The sequence below is a fragment of the Aethalodelphis obliquidens genome, unplaced genomic scaffold (assembly GCF_003676395.1).
Source record: "Aethalodelphis obliquidens isolate GAN/ISIS:26980383/991018 unplaced genomic scaffold, ASM367639v1 scaffold24, whole genome shotgun sequence".
In the NCBI taxonomy this organism is placed as follows: Eukaryota; Metazoa; Chordata; class Mammalia; order Artiodactyla; family Delphinidae; genus Aethalodelphis; species Aethalodelphis obliquidens.
In genome coordinates this window covers 14401408-14423080 of record NW_020837968.1, presented here as the reverse complement: position 1 = coordinate 14423080, position 21673 = coordinate 14401408, and the positions used below count along the sequence as shown (strand labels likewise).

At 34.5% G+C, this 21673-nt stretch overlaps 1 protein-coding gene across 1 annotated transcript in view; it reads right to left on the bottom strand.

Annotated features, from left to right (window-relative positions):
* MARK1 (microtubule affinity regulating kinase 1) overlaps positions 1–21673 on the bottom strand; it is a 144546-nt gene that overhangs the window by 28616 nt on the left and 94257 nt on the right. The window contains exons 4-9 of the mRNA XM_027122227.1: positions 21245–21293; positions 20098–20163; positions 16156–16226; positions 10738–10794; positions 5409–5645; positions 5202–5321 (exon numbers count right to left, since the gene is read on the bottom strand). Of these exons, the coding sequence (XP_026978028.1) occupies positions 5202–5321; positions 5409–5645; positions 10738–10794; positions 16156–16226; positions 20098–20163; positions 21245–21293 (600 nt within the window). The remainder of the gene's footprint in view (positions 1–5201; positions 5322–5408; positions 5646–10737; positions 10795–16155; positions 16227–20097; positions 20164–21244; positions 21294–21673) is intronic.

Here is a 21673-nt window from a genome sequence, read left to right as displayed (position 1 = left end):
AGAGAACTGAACTGGACAGCATGAAACAGAAGAGAGAAAACCTGAAGAGGCACAATCTATAGCACCTGATGACAAAATTCGTTGTTTTTTTTTTTTTTAACAGCTTTATTGGAGTATAATTGCTTTACAATGGTGTGTTAGTTTCTGCTTTACAACAAAATGAATCAGTTATATATACACATATGTTCCCATATCTCTTCCCTCTTGCATCTCCCTCCCTCCCACCCTCCCTAGCAAAATTCGTTTTGAGAATGAGGGAAAGGATGAAATCCAAGAGGTGTCTGAGGATTTTAACTCAGGTGCCGGGAGGAACAGAGTATCCCTAAGTAAAAAATACAAGAGCAATAACAGATTTGATAGTGGAAGACAAATATTAAAAGCAAAATTAAGATAATCCAAATTTTCTGATGCTTCTCAATTAAATGGTGTGTATTTGGTGCTCATTTCACAACCATTATTATCTGTTCACATCAAGGAAAAATATATATATATATGTGGACTAAACCCTGAGGTAATTTGTCTTTTATCTGGGGAAATAAGATTTATTCACCAAACCTGAAAATATTTGAATACACAATGGAATTAACTGTTCAGGATTGTGCTATTAGCAGTGAGTATTAATAAAGACGAAAAAGAGTAACTTGCAGTGTGGGCTGGAGTTTTCAGGGAAGGAATCCCAAGAAGTTAGGAGGTGAACTCACTCTCCAAATATAGGTAATATCTGGACTGGTGAACAAGTGAAGGCAGATGTGAGGGGGGAACGGTGAGGCATCCTCTCCTTTGACTTGGAACAGAGGTAACATGCAATGAAAGAACAGGAGATAAAGTGAGTATCCTCAGATGATGAATTTAAACTTGATCTGATAGGCAATGGAGAAATGCTACCTTTTATTAATGAAGATAAGCAACATTTTAGAAACAGCACCGGGAAAGGAACGATCTGAGGAACACAGAAGGAGCACTGACTCTGCTAGTCTTCACACAAAATCAGATTTGAGGCCAGGCTGATCCCAGGGAAGGTGGAAAATCACAGTGAAAAGAAAAGGCCGCTGGGCGGTGATGAGAGAAAGAACAGTTTCGCTTTCCTGTCTTAACTGTTCTGATCTCTGGGGGTTGCCGAGTCCACAGAGCAAAGTTTGTCTCCTTAAAAACTGTTGTGTTTCAAAGCAAAATAAAAATAATCTGAGGAAAAATTTCCTTCAGTAAAAGGAATGGGAGGTAACAGTAGGAAGAAAGAAGATCTGCTTAGGGGAAAAAAGTAGCAGAATTAACTCCACTAGTTCTAAATCTGAAGCTCTTTTAGAGGAGTAAGGCAAAGAGAGCAACAAAATAGGGATAGAGGAAAGGAAAAAGCATGCGGAAGTCCCTGTCTTCAGTGTGTGAACCTCACGCCCACTCAAAATTCCTCCATGGAAATCGCAGGGTTAACATTCAAAGCCAAGGGAGAAGTAAGTGTCCCCAGAAAATGGTGGTGCTGGTGACCGCGGAGTTCACGCAACCCTATTCCTGATGGTTTCAGGCACAGTGTAAACCACTGGCCAACATACTGCACTAGACCAGTTGAACAAACTAGTCCATTTCAAGTTTCATTTGAGATATCTCAACATGAGGAACAAGAGGTCCAACAAGATTCCAAACTTGAAGCAAGTTTACCGTAGCCATCACTGTCACTGAACAGAAATGACTATTTGCTGAAAAGTTCTAACAAAATAATTGATTCAGATGAATTATAAAGAGTTAAACAAATGACCAATGGAAATATACACCCTACACATAGGTCCAACACTAAAAAATTATGGACTTTAGGCTGGCCAGATGAAAATAATTTTTCTTAAATGGTTTCAACCTTTGTAAAGTATACCATATGCTTCTGAATTTGTACTTAGAAATTTTCATTAGAAAAATGGTTATTATTATTATTAATTGTTTTCTGCTTTGCTGTCACTTGAACTGGGCAGACACAAGCAAGATTTTAAAGATTATCTTAGCAGGCTGAAAAAGGTGTTAAAAGTAAAAATAAATACTTTTTGAGGAGGACCAAAGATGAGGGAGAAAGGGCAATAATGAGGAACTTTGCTTTAGGCTCAAATTTTGTATTATTTTGAAAGGTAACACAGTCCATCTTACTTAAGGACTGGAAAAATGAAAGAATATACAAAGAGGGGGTAGCAGGAAAAAATTTCAGTATCTTTCTAAAAAAAATCCAGACACACCAATATTCAAATAAATAGGAAAAAACCCAGCATACAACATAAAACACAAATCCTTTGAAAACCATGTGTGATACTGTCCCCCCCCATTATGAGTACAATTAGGAAGAGGTGACCGCACTCAGATATACAACCTGAAAAAAATATATTAACTGTTTAGATCTAGAAGCAACTATGGGTCAAGCAAGTAGAATGTGAAATTATTTAAAATAAAGATTCTTTAAATCAAACTTCAATATTAGCAAATTACATAGTGAAGACTAGAGTTTCATCAATAACTCATGATACTCAAGTAACACCGAAAAAAAACATCAAGTTCCATTTCTTAAAATATGAGAATTAACAGGGAAATATTTCATCTCAAAAGGTACAAAGCTGATACAAGTCTATGAAGCTGATTAACCAGACTCCTTTAGACAAGTAGTTTAGGGACACAGAAAGCTTACATATGAAGAAGGACACTTAACCTATTCATTAAAAATATTGAGCATTATCTCTAATGAAAGAAATACAAATTAAAGCGATTATGACAAACTGTATTACTACCATAAAGGCATCAAATACTAGAAACTATTTTTATCCAATACTGAAACAAGCTGTGCAGAATATGTACCTTCAAATGCCTTAGTTAACACACAATCTTTTGGCAATGATACACAGGACCTAGCAGACTGTTTATACCCTTTGACCGAGTAATTACTGTCTGGAGAATTTATCCAAGCATACATCCCAAAGGGAAAAAGTACATCACATTATTTTTAGCAAAAACGATGAGAACAACTCACATGTGGAACAAGCAGAGAATAGTTAAATAAACTTTGATACATAATCCAAGGAGAACAACATAGCTACTGACAGAGAAGGCGGTCACTCTCATGACAAAGCAAAGAGGACATACTAAAAACATTTAAGTTTAAAAAAAAGAATGCAACATGACATGAAAACATTATTACTGAATAAAAATTTATGTTTACACACTGAAGACTGGTGTTTTGAAAATAGCTGCTTTTTATACTTTATGGATTTTTTGGTTGTAAAGTTGATAATAAAGTAGGTATGAAAATAAAAGTGAAGACTAATATAATTTTCGACATCATTGTTATTTCAAGGGGAGTTTCTTAAGATTTGGTATAAAGAAATCTTTATTTTTTTTTTCCAATGGTGTCAGGTTTCTCTGGAAAACCATTTCTGGGAATTGTGAAGCAGACCAGCCTTTGTATGGTGATATCTGCAATATTACGATAATATTTCCAACGTAGACTCATGGTTCCATGGCTGGAAGACTTAATTTTGACAAGGTGGAACAGGAAGTTCCAGACTATATTCAAATACATCAAGTTGAGCTTCTGATGAGCAAATGTTTTCGTAATAATAACTTGCTTTTACATTCAAGTCAGAGAATTCATACTTTAATCCTTCATATTTTAATGCAAAGGATGAAAGACTTAAATATTTGGCCACTGTAAATTAATCATAGTTAAGACTCGAAGCACATCTTATCAATCGTCCATAGAGATTTGTAAAATCTACTCCCCCCAAATAATTTTTGTTCTTTATGGTCTTTTTGTTCCTCTCATTAGCTGAGCTGATGCCTCAACTCTGGACATTTTGTTAAGTGACATTCAAGTAAACTTGGCTCCAATGATAAAAATGGGTCATAAAGCAGGATCAAGGGAGGCTTATGTTCCTATAAAATTTTAGAACTTGTATGAGTGTCAACAATTATAACTATTTCACACAATTTTCCATTATAATGGTTGAAAGTAAGTTTAGAAGAGCGGTAATATGAAAGTGGGCTTTTTTACTGCACAGATTTCTCTTTTAAAACATTACAACATATCCTTTGACCCCCAAAGAAAAAAACCCACAAAAATCATAGGAAGTAACTAATCACATTTAAACAAACAATTCAGGAAAAAATATCTGATAATTGATCTACTGATATAAAACATTTAAAATAATTTCCCAATGGAAGTCACCATCCCTTAACTTCCATCGAAACATCATATTGTATCTTTTAGTGAAAAGTACTGTGGTAATACAATTACAAAGTCCAAACTAACCTGAGAGCTCTGTACACAGGGATGGCTCACTATAAGGCTGCCTCCTAACCAGCATGGAGTCCGTGCCAGAAGGCCCCCATTGCTACACTAAAAAAGTACAGTTTAAATGAGGTTAATTCTCTGAATTTTCTACCCTATCTATTAAGGCAAATAAATGAAGACAAAAAATACTAGTGAACAATACATGCTGAATCTCCGAAATTATCTTAGTACAGGCTAAAATATTTTTAAAAACAGATGGGAAAAATGCTTAATAAGTTGTTCTGACTGCAGTGTCACAAGGAAAAAAGATTAGACATTTTGGTTATGTGAACCTCTGATGTTACTGGCTGTAACATACTTAGTACTTTTTTAACAGCGTCTGTTATTATAAATAACCTCACATATGTGGAATGTATGTAGGCAACACAACAGTGTGGTAAGAAATGAAATACCTGTTTCCAATATGTTCTACTTAAATATTTGCAAACTTTCTGTACTGATGTTGAGAGGGTTCTATTAAATTTTTTACTATCAGATACAGCCATGAAGTATTCACTGGATTCAAATTTCACTATCTTCTTTTATCCTTGAAATATCTGTACTTACTAAATACAAGGTTTCTATACTGGACCAAGCAATGTGTGACAGAGACTAGGTTTTCCTTCTTCTTCAACTAAGTCAATTTTATCCCTATTTTGATGCTGTTTTAATTTAAGACTTCACTGCAGGACAAAGAAGAAATAAGAGTCTTTAGCCAAACCTACTGCACAACCTTTGAGTAGTGAAAGCATCACGTGACTTTCTCTAGATCTAAATAAAAGGCAAATGAGATGGTTTGGCAATTTTCCTTAAAAAACGTGGGGAAAAATTATTGAAATAATGCTCTGTAGTTCCTTGAATATTTTAATTGTTAGACTTTAAATATGGAGTGGAAAAAATTACTTACTTCCAAGCTGCCTCTCTTGATTGGATTCAGCACTAATAATTTCTTCAGGAGGTTTTCACAGTCAGTGGACATATAGAAGGGAATACGGTACTTCCCTCGTAAGACTCGCTCCCGCAGTTCCTTACAAAGCAAAAGAAAGCACGTGTCACTGGCTTATGAAATCACTGTGCTTGGGGATAGAACATTAGTATCAAATTTAGCCGATACCTTTAAATTCTGGCCGTCAAAAGGCAAGGAGCCACTGACTAACGTGTAGAGAATGACGCCGAGACTCCACACGTCCACTTCAGGCCCGTCGTACTTCTTCCCTTGGAAAAGCTCAGGGGCAGCGTAAGGCGGGCTTCCACAAAATGTGTCCAACTTGCTCCCGACTGTAAATTCATTACTAAAACCAAAGTCAGCAATTTTAATATTCATATCAGCATCAAGGAGAAGGTTTTCAGCCTAAGAGGAAAATAATAAAAAGGACAATGTAAAGAGCCTACATAAAATAAAACGTTCATTGTAATTGTTTCAGATCTCAAACTTCTATTTCTTGTCTCTCATTTTTAAGTGTAACATCAAATTGAGGAGCCCAGTAGAGTACTTCAATGTGTAACTTCTCAGAATTACATTTATATAAAACTGAATTTTAACACTATATAGGAAGGCTCCATTTATATGCATATATGTAACTGTTTAAGAAAGGTTACTTAAAAACCATTTTCTTCCATAGGTCATTTTAAACCTAATCTTTTTCCTCATGGTAAGAAACATCCTGGAATTGCACCTTAATATGACCTATTCTAAAGAATGTAAGTCAACATAACACTAATCCATCTTGGGCTTCCCACAAGTTTACCCAAATATGCTGTTTAATAGAGTATCACTGGTTAATGCAAGCCTCAAGCATATATTTAAACTAACTCCCAGTCAGGGGTTCTATGACTACTGAATTGATTCCTTGTCCTTTCTTGCAAAATGCATCCTCAACAAAGTTCTTTTCTCAGTAAAAGAAAACAACACAACACAGCCTCCATTGGATCTTATCTGTTTTAAGCCTCCTTTTGCTTTTCTAAAACTAGATTCTCTTCTAGGGGTTTATTATGGTAGAAAGAAGTGATTTCTCCCATGTTTTAAAATGCCGGTTTTCTAAAATCTTCCTAAATCAGAATCATTCAATGAAAAAATTTAAATGTACCTTTTATAAATGCAAGCAATTCAATAAAGGATTTGCTTTTGCACATGTTTTGTTTCAAACTCTGTTACAACTGACAGACTAATGAAGTTATAGCTTAGTTTGTAGATGTGTTTTATCAGGTTACAAAAAGGAGTAAAATTTGACTAAAATGAAAATCAGAGTTCTCTACAGTTTATACCACTGGAGGGTCCAACAGTCAGCAGACCCAAGCACTTTGCCCATCATATGGCTCTTCCCTCGCCTACTTCCTCCCTTTCCTTTTTTAAGGAATACTACCTTGGGATATTTGTTTTCATCTTGTTTCAGAAAATACACATCTAACACCCAAAAATATGCAAAAAATGTGGTATCACTTATTACATAAATATTATGACAGCACACAGATTTGGGAGATTTATATTAGATCTTAACATTATGGACTGTGCGACAAAACCAGGTCACTCTGATGTTCTGATGTAAGGGCCTGGTCACTGTAAATTTCTGAGGCTGTCTTGGAGCAAACTAGACTTTTCCCAGTCTCTCTAAAGATGTCTGGATGGATAGCAAAGTACCCAAGGCTGCCTCAGAAGAGGAGAGAAGGAGAGGGTTTTGAGGTTTCCTCCCAAGAGCATACAGGAAACTCCTGGGTAATGAACATGAATTTTTGCAGATATTTTCCGTATAAGAAATGAGATGACAAACTAGGAGTCAAACACACAGGCAGGGAAATAAATAGCCCTCTTCTTTCTCTTTCTTTGAAGCAGTGATTTCCCTTAAAATAGCTGAGGGAGGAAACAGAAATAGAAATATTTGGAGCAGGAGAAAATCTGTAAGCTCAGAACAATGGAGTCAAAATACAGGATGAGACTTTCAACAACTGTTTAGGACAATGTATTCAAATATAACACAAACTAGTGCTAGTAATTGACAGAGGCAATGGGAAAAGAAGTTGGAAAAAAGAAAGACCTCCTAGGTATGGAACATGCAAGTTAACTTTGGAAAAACAGAGAAAAAGGAAAAAAAAAAGAAAACTTTCTTAGACAAGGAATCTTCTACCTTCGTTCAAAAAGAAAAAGATCCATTTGGCCCCAACCATTCCTTCTTTTTTTAAATTATTTTATTTTTTTAAATAAAAATTATGTATATTTAAGGTATAACACATGATAATTTGATATACACACAAACAGTGAAATGATTACTTAAGTCAAGCTACATACTTCCTCACAGTTACCTTTTTTTTGATAAGTGTGATGGGAACACCTGAAATCCCTCTTAGCAAACTTCCAGTATTCAATACAGTATTATTAACTTTTTGGATTAGACATCAAAAGCTCAGGCAACCAAAGCAAAATTAAACAAGTAAGACTACATCAAACTAAAAAGCTTCTGTACAGCAAAGGAAACCATCAACAAAATGAAAAGACAACCTATAGAATGGGAGAAAATACTAGCAAACCACATATCTGATAAGGGGTTAATATTCAAAATATGTAAGGAACTCATGTAACTCAATAACAAAACAACGAACAACCAGATTAAAAAATAGGCAAAACACCTAAACAGACATTCGATTTCATTTCCCCACGAAATGAAACATGGCTCCCATGTTCACTGCCACAAACATTTCCTGACTATCACACATTTCTTATTCCAAAGTATGCTAGTTTATACTAATCATATGCATTCAAGATTCATAAAAACATTTAAAACTTTCCTGATTTCTTTGAACTTTAATGTGAGGATGAGCACTGGCTCTTACATCAGACAAATCTGGATTTGTGCCCTGACCCTGCTTCTGATGGAATGCGGCCTCGGGCATTTTTAATTAGGGACAAAGTTCCTCATTTATGTTATTAAAAGAAGCTAATTAATGCAATCAAATCCTCTAGTCTTTAATGCTAGATAACTTCTCATCCACATTTTCTTCATTTCCTCAGTAAAAATACTGCCTTTTAAGAAAACATTCCTGGGCTTCCCTGGCGGCGCAGTGGTTAAGAATCCACTTGCCAATGCACGGGACATGGGTTTGAGCCCTGGTCTCGGATGATCCCACATGCCGTGGAGCAACTAAGCCCGCATGCCACAATTACTGGAGGCCACGCACCTAGAGCCTGCGCTCCACAACAAGAGAAGCCACCGCAATGAGAAGCCCACGCACCAAAACGAAGAGTAGCCCCACTCGACGCAACTAAAGAAAGCCTGCGTGCAGCAAGGAAGACCCAATGTAGCCAAAAATAAATAAGTAAATAGATTTATTAAAAAAAAAAAAAAAGAAGACATTCCTATGATTTATGTCAGAGCATGTTTTGCCTATGTTCTCTTCTAGGAGTTTTATGCCTTATATTTAGGTCTTTAAACCATTTTGAGTTTATTTTTGTGAGGGTGTGAGGGAGTGGTCTAATTTCATTGATTTACATGCAGCTGTCAAGCTTTCCCAACACCACTTGCTAAAGAGACTGTCTTTTCTCCACTGTATATTCTTGCCTCCTTTGTCTTTGTCATAGATTAACTGATCGAAGACATGTGGGTTTATTTCTGGGCTCTCTATTCTTTTTTTTTTGGCCACGCACGCAGCTTGTGGGATCTTAGTTCCCCAGCCAGGGATCGAACCCGGGCCCTTGGCAGTGAAGGCGCCGAGTCCTAACCACTGGACCACCAGGGAATTCCCTGGGCTCTCTATTCTGTTCCACTGATCTGTCTGTTTTTACACCAATACTGTTTGATTACTGTAGCTTTGTAGTACTGTCTGAAGTCTGGGAGGGTTATGCCTCCAGCTTTGTTCTTTATCCTCATGATTGCTTTGGCAATTCTAGGACTTTTGTGGTTCCATATAAATTTTAGGATTATTTGTTCTAGTTCTGTGAAAAATGTCATGGGTATTTTGATAGGGATTACATGAAATTTGTAGATTGCTTTGGGTAGTGTGGCCATTTTAACAATATTAATTCTTCCAATCCAAAAGCATGTGATATCTTTCCATTTCTTTGAATCATCTTCAATTTCCTTTATCAATGTTTTATAGTTTTCAGCGTATAGGTCTTTCACCTCCTGGTTAAGTTCATTCCTCAAGGCAAAAGAAATAAAAGAAAAAAATAAACAAATGGCACCTAATCAAACTTTATAAAGTTTTTGCGCAGCAAAGGAAACCATCAACAAAATGAAAAGACAACCAAAGGAATAGGAGAAAATACTTGCAAATGATATGACCAACAAGAGCTTAATATTCAAAATACACAAACAGCTCATACAATTCAATATCAAAAAAAATCAAACAAAAAAATGGGCAGAAGACCTAAATAGTCATCTCTCCAAAGAAGACATACAGATGGCCAACAGGCACATGAAAAGATGCTCAACATCACTAATTATTAGAGAAATGCAAGTCAAAACCACAATGAGGTATCACCTCACACGGGTCAGAATGGCTATCATCAAAAAGTATACAAATATTAAATGCTGGAAAGGGTGTGGAGAAAAGGGAACCCTTGCGCACCGTTGGTGGGAATGTAAGTTGGTGCAGCCACTGTGGAGAAGAATATGGAAATTCCTTAAAAAACTAAAAATAGAGCTACCATATGATCCAACAATCCCACTCCTGGTCATATATCTGGAAAAGACAAAAACTCAATTCAAAAAGATACATGCACCCCAATGTTCATAACAGCACTATTTACAATAGCTATGACATGGAAACAAACCATGTGCCTATCAACAGACGACTGGCTTAAGAAGATGTGGTGTGTGTGTATGTATATACACACAATGGAATATTACTCAGCCATAAAAAAGAATGAAATAATGCCATTTACAGCAACATGGATGGACTAGAGAATATCATACTAAGTGAAGTCAGAAAGAAAAAGAGAAATATTACGTAATATCATTTATACGTGGAATCTAAAAAATAATACAAATGAATCTATATACAAAACAGAAACAGACTCACAGACATAGAAAACAAACTTATGGTTACCAAAGGGGAAAGGAAGCAGGGAAGGAATAAATTAGGAGTATGGGATTAATAGATACATACTACTTTACATAAAATAGATAAGCAACAAGGATTTACTGTATGGCACAGGGAACTATATTCAATACCTTGTAATAACCTATAATGGAAAATAACCTGAAATATATATATATAACTGAAACACTTCACTGTATACCTGCAACTAACATACTGTAAACCAACTATACTTCAATTTAAAAAAAAAGAAAGAAAATACTACCTTTTATAAAAAGTTCCTGTGAGAATTAAATAAAAACTAATTTCCTTATACAGTGCCTGGCACAATTAGGCAATCAAAAAGACATCTCTAGTAGTATCACATATCTGTTAATAATTAAGAAATTTCTGTAATAAAACCAATCACTTACCTTAAGATCACGGTGAACAATGCACTTTTGATGACAATACTGTACAGCAGATACAATCTGAAATAAATATTTGGATAAAAGATTCAAAATTATTATGGTAAAAACATCTCAATTTTTCCCCAATTATCATTCCAATTTAGAGAAATTACTAACTTGGATTTTAAAGTTACGTTTAGCAATTTCACTGTTCCTTTATTTCAGAAAACCATACGTATTAAAGTTATGAAATTTTCACTTTTAAATGTGGACAACGTGCAAAAGTAGTATTCTCTTGCTAAAATACACTAAAATATTTGTCAGAGTCCATGAAGACTTTTTTATGGGTTGTTATATTTCTGTTCACATGATACAATGTATACACTTTGTAGTTTTGGTCAAATGGTTTATCCCACTGTTGAAATAAGAATTCTGGCACACATGAATCAGCATTCCAAGATAGCTGGCTCAAGTTCAAAATGCAAAACTGTATTTTAGGAATTATATTAAATGTGTTCAAGGCATGTTTCTTCAGGGAGGTCAACTGACTAAGAATTTATCAACAGGGTTTGGCAATACCTTATTTTTGTCTCTTCATATAGTATAAAGCAAAGGAAAAATTTTTGAGCCTTTAAAGGAAACCTAATTATCAAAAGAAAAGAGGTAAAAATGAAATCTAATCTTAAACTTGCCACTAATTCAGCTGGGCAAAGCGTTCTACCCTTGTAACTAGATTTTGTACACCATCTTAATTTTTAACCATTACATAGGGCTCTTTGGGGATAAGTGCTAAACAGGAAAGCACCCAATGGTTTAAGGGCCGAGGATACCAATGAGAAATAGGTTATAAGCAATTCTATGATAGTTATACGCTTTATTACATAAAATACAGAAAAGGAAACAATCTGATAGCAATGAACTAAGAGTTACTTTGTACATATAAGTATATCTGATGTATAGGAGGGCCATTTTAATGCACAGCAGAACATTCAATTCTGTGGATTCAGTTAAACGTAAACACAGTTTGAATGTTGAATATTGGTTAGGCATTAACAAATGGGAAGAGAAATGAAATTTTTTTTTTTTTTTTTTTTTTTTTTTTTGCGGTACACGGGCCTCTCACCGCTGTGGCCTCTCCGGCTGCGGAGCACAGGCTCCGGACGTGCAGGCTCAGCGGCCATGGCTCACGGGCCTAGCCGCTCCGCGGCATGTGGGATCTTCCCGGACCGGGGCACGAATCTGCGTCCCCTGCATCGGCAGGTGGACTCTCAACCGCTGCACCACCAGGGAAGCCCCAGAAATGAAATTTTTGAAAGTGTAAAGGTGATGTGAAGTATGACCATGCTAATAGGATACTGGTTAGAAAAAAAAAACTTCAAAGTAGTACAAGTGAAACTGATATTTCAATATTATAAAATTATTTTAATGTATATTATAATGGTTCAAAGACAGAGAAGACATGAATTCAAAACAAAATCAACACACAGTGAGTAAGATGTAATTCAATTAAATTCATTTTGATTCAACAGTCAGTTTATTGAGTGCCTGCTATGTGCAAGAAAATGTGCTGGTTGCTAGGGGAATACAAAAATGTGTTCATGCACCCTACATGCACGCTGCCTTTCAGGAGCTTACAGTCTGATTAGGAGGAAGAAACATGTTTATGAGTAACTATACATACTACAAAGTAGAATCATAGAAGCAGAGGTACAAAGAAGTGAGGGAATCATAAAAGATAAAGAATAATCTCAGTTACTAGGTGATAATTGATCTAAGCCCTCCATGAAGGATAGTAAAATTTTAAAATGTGGATGTTTGGGGATGGGGACGTAGGAGGTAAGGTGGTAAAATGCACTGATTGTTTTTTTTTAATTTTTGGCTGCATTGGGTCTTCATTGCTGCGTGTGGGCTTTCTCTGGTTGTGGCGAGCATGGGGGCTACTCTTCGTTGCGGTGCGCAGGCTTCTCATTGCGGTGGCTTCTCTTGTTGCGGAGCACGGGCTCTAGGCATGCAGGCTTCAGTAGTTGTGGCATATGGGCTCAGTAGTTGTGGAACACAGGTTTAATTGCTCCACGGCATGTGGGATCTTCCCGGACCAGGGCTCGAACCTGTGTTCCCTGCATTGGCAGGCGGATTCTCAACCACTGAGCCACCAGGGAAGCCCTGCACTGATGTTGAGGCAACACAATGTATTTGAAAAGTAGGTGGGAAAATGGTAATACTGGGAGTTAAATCCTGATAGACAAGTTGGTAAAAGTCTCTGAATTCCAAACTAAGCAGGTACTACAGAACCATGACTGTGTTTGAGCAAAACAATTGTGAATGATTATAATCAATTTGAGGTGTGAGTCCTCCAAATACAGCAGAATCCTACAATGAATACATGTAGTATTAGTTTTCTTAAGCAATATGCTTCAAAATTCTAATATCCAATTTTTACCAATTGAGACATACATTTATATGTAAATATTAATACATCTTATTGAACATACTATATAGGCTATAGGATGTTCATACTATAACGCTATTTTTGCATCATAGATGACAGAACTTTGCTGATAATGATATTATCTTTTTCAAGTCCCCTTCTCTTGATACTGTGAAGAAGGCATGCTACAGATAATGATTTTGTTACCAAACATGCATTTCACATTAGACAAGATAGTTTCTGTGAAAGCAGTTCTATAGGCACTTCTGGAATAAAAATCTCCTGAGCCTTAAAGACTTAAGAAGGGAAAGATAATTTATAATATCATCACACTTATCTAGCAGGGTACAATTTCTGCCATAAAAGCAGCTCTGGCTTCTGACTCGCTCACTGCAAGAGCCCCCATGCACAAGCCCAAGTTTTATTGCATTATTCTATGGCCAGACCCTCCCATCTCAAAACATTCTGTACCTCCACAAATAGGATGCAGAAACTTCCCTACAATCCTTTTGTTATGGATCTTGAAAACATGATTGACCATCAGTCCTGCACTGACCCTAAGACCAGACATGTCAATGTTTCGCCATGAGGTGCAACTGTGGGGGAAGGATGCTTTGCAATTATTTATACGTGGGTCAGGAATTCCCAAGCTTTAAGTAGTAGCCTTGATACTGGACGGGTTGAGTCAATATTATGATTTCTCTTGCAGGCCCTCAAATCTTAAGGAAGGCAGCGGCATTGTATGGGCAATGACTGCTAAATTGGTCTTGAACTGTCCTAGTGTCTCTGCTATATTTAATGGTAGGGTCAAGGACATATCCTTACTAATACAGTATATTCCCTTTCAGTGGTAATGTTTTTAAAGTAATTTTATGAAATACAGAGCAAATAAAAATAAAAGTAAATACACATTTATTCGAGTTTTAATTACACCTATAAAGAAAAATGAACTTAGCAAAAATAAATTGAAAAACAAATATAACTTTTTGCCAAATAACTATAAAATTGTGTGTGTGTCCCTGGTTTTTGAAACTGTGAGTTGGTTACCTATTTAATTTGGGGGGAACACATACAGATAGTTAATATGTTTAATATTTATAATAAATAGATAATTATTTTTAAAATTGCCACTGTTTTACATTTTAAATAGCATTCATTTAACACTCAATCTCTGATTTGATTTCAAAGTAATCCAGACTTTATTTTAAAAAAGAGCCAATTAGTAATTATTTGGATCTTTATGAAAAATATCTGTGTCCCAGCCTGCTATCCTGCTCCCACCCATCAGTAGAGATGAGTAAGCTCTTTAAAACAGCACCTTCTCTAATTCCATATAGTACCCAGTACAATTTCTGACCACAGTATGTTTTTAATAAATAAATAAAACCAACTGACTAAAAACAATAAGAGTGAGTAGTGACAGTCCTTGAAATATATATTAAAATCCCAATGGAAATATTTCATGTCAATTGGAATTTTCTTCCTAATAGGCTACTAAAACTAGCGTGACTGAGATGGAAAGAACGATGATATTTAAAGTGATGATTGTAGCTCTTCACTTAAGTAAGCATGGACTTCCATTCCACAGTAGAAAAGAATTTAACAATATGTAGCTGAATACCATTCAATTTCTCAATGCTGCTTCCTCATTACCAGTTGTCTTTAGATTCAGCTATTTTAAGTCAAATGCTCCTAGGAATCTATCCTAAATATAAGGGCTATGTTTATCTTTGGTCTAAAGTATTTCATGTATCTTGTTCCAAATAGTGATTCTGTGAGATATTAATAATAGAGGTTTCACAAAATAAACTCACTCCACGATCGATATGCAGAATGCTACATCAAAAAAAAAAAAGTTGAACAGGTTTTTTTCCTCCCATCTTCTTCAGGACTTCTCCAATTGTTTATATGTTAATATATATGTCAAATCTCACAGAGGAAGATTTCACATCAGTAGTCTGTGTTTCCCAACCTTATTGATTACAGGATCCCTTTAACTGTAGAATAATGTTTACAGAAGAGATACTGAACTTTTTTTTTTTTTGCGGTACGCAGGCCTCTCACTGTTGTGGCCTCTCCCGTTGCGGAGCACAGGCTCCGGACGCTCACGCTCAGTGGCCATGGCTCACTGGCCCAGCCACTCCGCGGCATGTGGGATCTTCCCGGACAGGGGCACGAACCTGCGTCCCCTGCATCAGCAGGCGGACTCTCAACCACTGCACCACCAGAGAAGCCCTGAACTATTGTTGAACGAATATTTTAAATTCACTTAGGTAAAGTTTGGGATATAGTTAAGTTGTCTGTTGAAACTTTACTTCAGTAAATTTTGTGGACAATTTACAATTTATTAATTATCATTTCTACAGTAATTTATAAAGTATGATAATCTTAAATACTTCATTCCTAAACATTAAAAACAAAATCTTAGATGAACTTAAATTGCTTTTTCTTATTTTATCATTTCTGTAACAAATCATATTCAAGTTGACCTGGAAATATCAATATCTTACCATATTCTTCACACTGGCAAGGTTCCTTCCCTACTTGACTAAATAAAATTGATCATAGTCTTTAAGTCTACAAAAATATGAGTTCCAAAACTAAGACATCTTTAATTATTTAAAAAATACAAAAACCTCTTTAAACAGTACACATTTATACTGTACACATAAAACTAATAATACTTGATAATAATTACTGGATAAAGGTTTAAGTATTTACTTTCTATCTCACTCTAGTCTGTATTTCCAAGACTCTCAAAGAGTTATTAATAAGAATCTCACCTATAAACATTTTACTATTTATGATGAACTAGAAATAACCAATGGCAACTATTTTAAATTTAAATTCAGGAAGAACAAATTTCTTTTTCAGTTTTCCATTCTTAAAAAGTGTAAGAAAGCAGGAATTTTTCTTTTGAAAGTACCATGTACTCTGAATTCCAGTCTGTGATACTGTCCATTGTACATCACTAGAAATACCAGCAAAACAAAGTTGAAAACTACTTTCCATACCTGCCTAAATTTTGCACGGGCCTCTTTTTCTTTCATTCTTCCATGGGCAACTAAGTAATCAAATACTTCACCTGAATCAGAAAGGTAAAGCAGGCAGTAAAATATACATAGATTTTTCAGTTAACAATATATGCAATGTCAAGTTTTTGCCTTGTTGTTAAAGAAGCTTTTGGCCCACACTTTTCTGATCATTCTACATAAATCACAACTATTACATGAATAGGAAAAAAGGAAAAAAATACATGTAAAATTGAATATGGGTAGCGGCTTATGATTCAACAAAACTCTTTTAATAAAAAGTCATAAAAAACATAAGAAAACTTACTTTCTGCTTTCAAGTATTATGTAAAAATACAGTCAACTCTTTATTATCCATTCTAATAAAGGGAAGCCACAGCATGGGCAATCAAAAATTACATTTGGCTTTGTATTTGGGGCCTACATTTCAAATAAAATAACAGAAGTCATATTATGTTGGCTCACTCTCTTGAAGTCCACTAGTCATAGAGACTTGGTCAAATTCCATCTCTCTACCTCCATCCACACTGATTTCTTTCTTTTCCTTCCTACACTGATTACACTCATTCTCACCGTTCTCATTTCATCTGCATTGGTATTTAACTACTTATTATACAGAATGAAATCATCCTTGTGTGCATCTCCTATTACCCCAGATGAGCTGCAAACTCCTTGAATGCTGTCATCATACCCATACTTTACCTGTATCCCCATCCGCATGACAGAACACAAAGTGGATAGACAATACATATTTGTTGAAATAATTTAAAGATACTAGAAATCGTAAAAATGTTCTAATAGATCTTTTACTTTACATGTCTGTATGTTTTTTTCATTTTTCTCCAATCAATAATAATAATAAACCAACTAACGTTTAGTTACATTATCAAAAATAAAATATCTCAGCGTAAGGGATAAAATTTTTATATCCTTATAATTTGTACCACATAGATATATACATGTATATTAAAAACTCATAAAGTGGCTTAAAGAGCTCTTGTAAGGTACAGCAAAGTGCTTAAAAACTCAGGTTTTAGAATCAGACCAATTTTAGTATGAATCCTTATTTAGCCCTAAGTAGCTATTGGGAGACATTAGGAAGATTTCTTAACTTCGTTTAGACCCTGTTTCTCCCTATTACCTATTTCACATGCGTGTTGTGAGGATTAAATGAAATAATGCACGTGCTTATTAGCACAGTGAGACTGGCATATAGTAAGCACTCAATAAATTATATATTTGTATCTAGGTATACAGATATATTACATATACATATATGCAATATCAATCCTAGGACATAAGTAAAATGTTAAAAATCAAATATGTAATGATGTGTGTCAGATGAAACTAATAAATCTACAATGTTAGCATATTATATCAAGCATACTTAAATGATTAAATGGGATGATGAAAACAGAGAAATGAACAGATGCTCTAGTTGACCCATCATTGCAGTTAATTCTAGATATGTGAGTTTAGGCGGGGAAAGATATACAGCAGGAGTTCAAAAATTTGGACTACTCTTAAGTTCTGCCTGGAACACTCACACCCCCCGGATGTTTACGTGATTCAGTCCTTTACTGATTATATATTATTTGTTTATGATTTGCTTCCCCAACTAGAACGTAATCTTTTTGAGGGCAGGGACCTTGTCTTTGCTCACCCATGTGTTCCTAGCACCTAGAATACCACTTAGTACATAGTAAACATTTAATAAATGTCTGCATGAGCAAAAGAAGGTATAAACACACTATTCCAAAGTAGTACTGACGCCTACTTTTAATAGGCTCCTTTGAACGAAACATGGTTCAAAATCATAAAGGAGTTCCCTGCCCTTCTAAATAACTGAAGATCTTTTGTCCCATTAGTGAACCAGGATCAATAGATGTACTTCCGGCAAAGAGGCAGTTGTCTGACTCAACCCTTGTTCATGCTAGGATTCTCGTGTGCATGTCAGATTCAATCCTAAAATACCTAGAAATTTCAGAGGAAAAATATTAAGCGTTTTATTCTCTAGAGTCACCTTGCCATTTATAGATTAAAAAGGCAAGAGGATGATTCTAGATTTACTGCTACAGAACCAAGATGGTTTGTTACAGGATCACTGACTGGCAAGACTCAAAGAACACCTATCCCTAGGAATCAGAACTGAATAAGGGGCCACTGGCTGAGCTCCAGTACACACCTCTCTACACTACACTACACCCTTCTGCCCCTCCCAATGCTACTGAAGGAGAGCAGTGAGGACCCTACGCGCTGTCTATTACTCCAGCCATTGCTCCCCTTCATCAGCACCAATAAAGAGTTGACTGCACTTACCATTAATCGTTAAAGCAGTATGCACATTAACACAGCCTTGTGGCAGACCTTCATAAAAATAGAACAATGCCCACAGATCTTTAGCTGTCTGTAATTTCTCATATCAAAACATGTTTAGCCCCACTCTCTAGACTTTAGATCGCTAAAAAAAAAAAAAGTCTAACTGGATAAACACTCAGGGTTTCAACAATGATGAATTGATACATAGATCTAACTACAGGATAGAAAAGTAGAGAAAGTTTCATTATGTGGTATTTGTAGGTTCATTAATTTTATTATAGATTAACATTTTATGCAAATTTGCATGGCTGTATTAATATTTCTTAAAATCCTATAATAATAAAAAACATGAATGATGTAGGTTTCCAGGTTAAGTAAAAAACCTACAATGAAATATCTTCATGAAGAAAAAAAGCTATGCAAAAACTAAACCTTTTAAAACTTTCAATCTACATAAAAAACTGAAAAAGCAATTAAAATCCATTTAATATTGGTAGTAAAATTTTTTAGAAATCTAAGAGAGGGTATAAAAATACATAGCCTAGATGCTATAGACTAAAATAAATCATCTTTATTTCTCGTTACAGAAAATCTGAATCATCACAAAAATCTATATACTTTATTAGCTAAAAGAACTCAAAACTAAATTCAACACTAAGTTTTTCAATTGATTAGCGAAAAAAGGTGATTAGCCAAAGTGGTTTAAATAATTTCTGCTGTCCTCTCTCTTCTTCAATTGCTTAAATTCTCTGAGCCCTTAAAACCTTCAAGTATCCTCATTTTACTTATTAAATGATTTAATTCCACAAATTTTAAACCTGTTTCTGAGAAAGTTAAGTTTTATGCCTAAAAGAACAGTGAATCTGAGCCAATATATCTCTCATTTGAGGGAAAGTACATGAAAATGATTTTCTATTATATATCAGTGTTTAAAAATCATTCCTATTTTGAACACTATATAGTCAGAATATATATTGGGTTGGCCAAAAAGTTCATTTGGGATTTTCATAACATCTTCCCGAAGAACCTGAACGAAATTTTGGCCAGCCCAATATTATATTCTACTAGAAATGTATCTTACTATGTCCCCATCAACTCAGTCTCCTAACTTATAAAATATATAAATACTTGTTTAAATTGAAACATTTTATGGATTTCTTGAAAATGTATGTATATGGAGAATCTGTCATATATGAACAATCAGTGAAATAAACATGTGACCTACAACATGCTTTTACTCTAAACTTTACTAAATACATTCTGAATCTGAGATTTCCTGTTAATAGCCAAGAGCTTCTACTACTACTAATATTATTATATATTATATTATTTAGATAAGAATTGAAACATTCATAGATAACAATGCAAATTTAGAGTTTTGAAAAATGTCCCTAAGTAATTTTTAAATAAGCCAAAATCCTACTTTTAAATGTAGGATCAATAGGTCTTGAAACTAAACACTGAATTTTCCTTAAGATACCATTTAAAGGCATTTTATGAAACTACAGATTCATTAACATCAAAAAAGACATGAATGTTAATGACTGGTATTAATAATTCTATATGTCTCATCAAAGATAACTTTTCATTCCCTTCCATCCTTACCTCCACTCGCGTATTCCATGACTAAATAGAGGGTCTTCTCTGTTTCAATAACTTCAAACAATTTTACTGAAAAAGAAATTAGAGATATAACTCTGTGGTTGTGAGCACATATTGAATATGCTTTAAGAAACTTTAAGGTAACACTAAAGGAAAATTTGAGTATTTACTAAAAATTATTAATTACAGTTTAAAATTTTCTCAAGGGTTATTACGACTATGGAAGAAAACTATTTACTGTGAAGTGATTTGGAACCAACTGCTGGGTCAAAAGAGAGTTAAATTTCTGGGATTAAAAAAATCATTCCTTTTCTAATTAGAATAAGGTAATAAAAAAAGAAAATCTTAAAATCAAAGTAATAAAATTTTAATTAAAGCTTAAAAAGACACTATTATTATAATGAGCCTATCAAAAAATGTTAAATAATCTTTGGTACAGAAACAAAAAATTTTATAATTATGTGATATTTTAAGTTTCTGGTTAAAAAAATACTAAATTATGAGACTTATGTATTGACAAATAGTTGAAATTATACACCACAAGTAACTGCATGAGTGTCTCTAATAAACATAAGATTTTTTAATGTGCAAGAAACACGATTCAAAAATAAACAGATTAAAAGAAGAATTACTTTTTACTTCTTACAATCCAATGATTTTGTATAATACATGTAATCAATAAACTTATTTGTAAATATGGGGGAAAAACAGAACTTATGGAAGTAAATTCACTAAAACTGAAATCAACTCTATTTTCTCTAAAATTCAAACTAGTTATTTTGCTTATAAACTATGATCAAGCCCAAGTGCCTATTATCAAAATATCTGGAATTATTTTTTATAAATACCTAAATGGCATGCAATCTCTATTTAGAGAGATTTAGTAAGGAGATACAAAAATCATTTATATGCTTTAACTCCAAGTCATATATATTATTTTAGTGACAAGCAGAAGACAGCAAGGTAGTAGAAAACTACAATTTGTAGCCTTCAGTTAACTTCTTTATAATCTATTTTTACCCAAAGTATCACTTTCTGAGGTTATCACTTTTCCTCATTTTATATAAAACATCCTTAAAATTGCATCCTTTCAAATAGCCTCAAATTAAGGAAAATACTTTATCGTTAATTGTATACATAAATTTCATACCTATGTTAGGGTGATTCAATATCTTCATTATTCGTACTTCCCGAAACAACTGTTAAAACAACCAAACAATTTTGTTAAAAAAGAACACTCAAGCAGAGAACCAATCAAAACATCTATTTGAAAACATTTATCTGCTTATAAGACGCTACAGGATTCTGGTCAAATAAGAGATTTACTTCACAGTCCCAACTCTAATTTTGCTGAGACTTGGTTCCCAGGACAATTTTAACTAATGAACTCAAATGGTTGTGTGTGTGTGTGTGTTTGTGTGTGTATGTGAATATACCATATACAGTAAAACAAACATTTATTTGAATACTCATTACTAGGAATAAAAGAAAAACACTGTGGGAATGAAACTAAATGATCATTCACATGATTTTTATCCAAAAAAAACCTTCCTTGGGGTTTGGGGGGCCTGACTCTTTA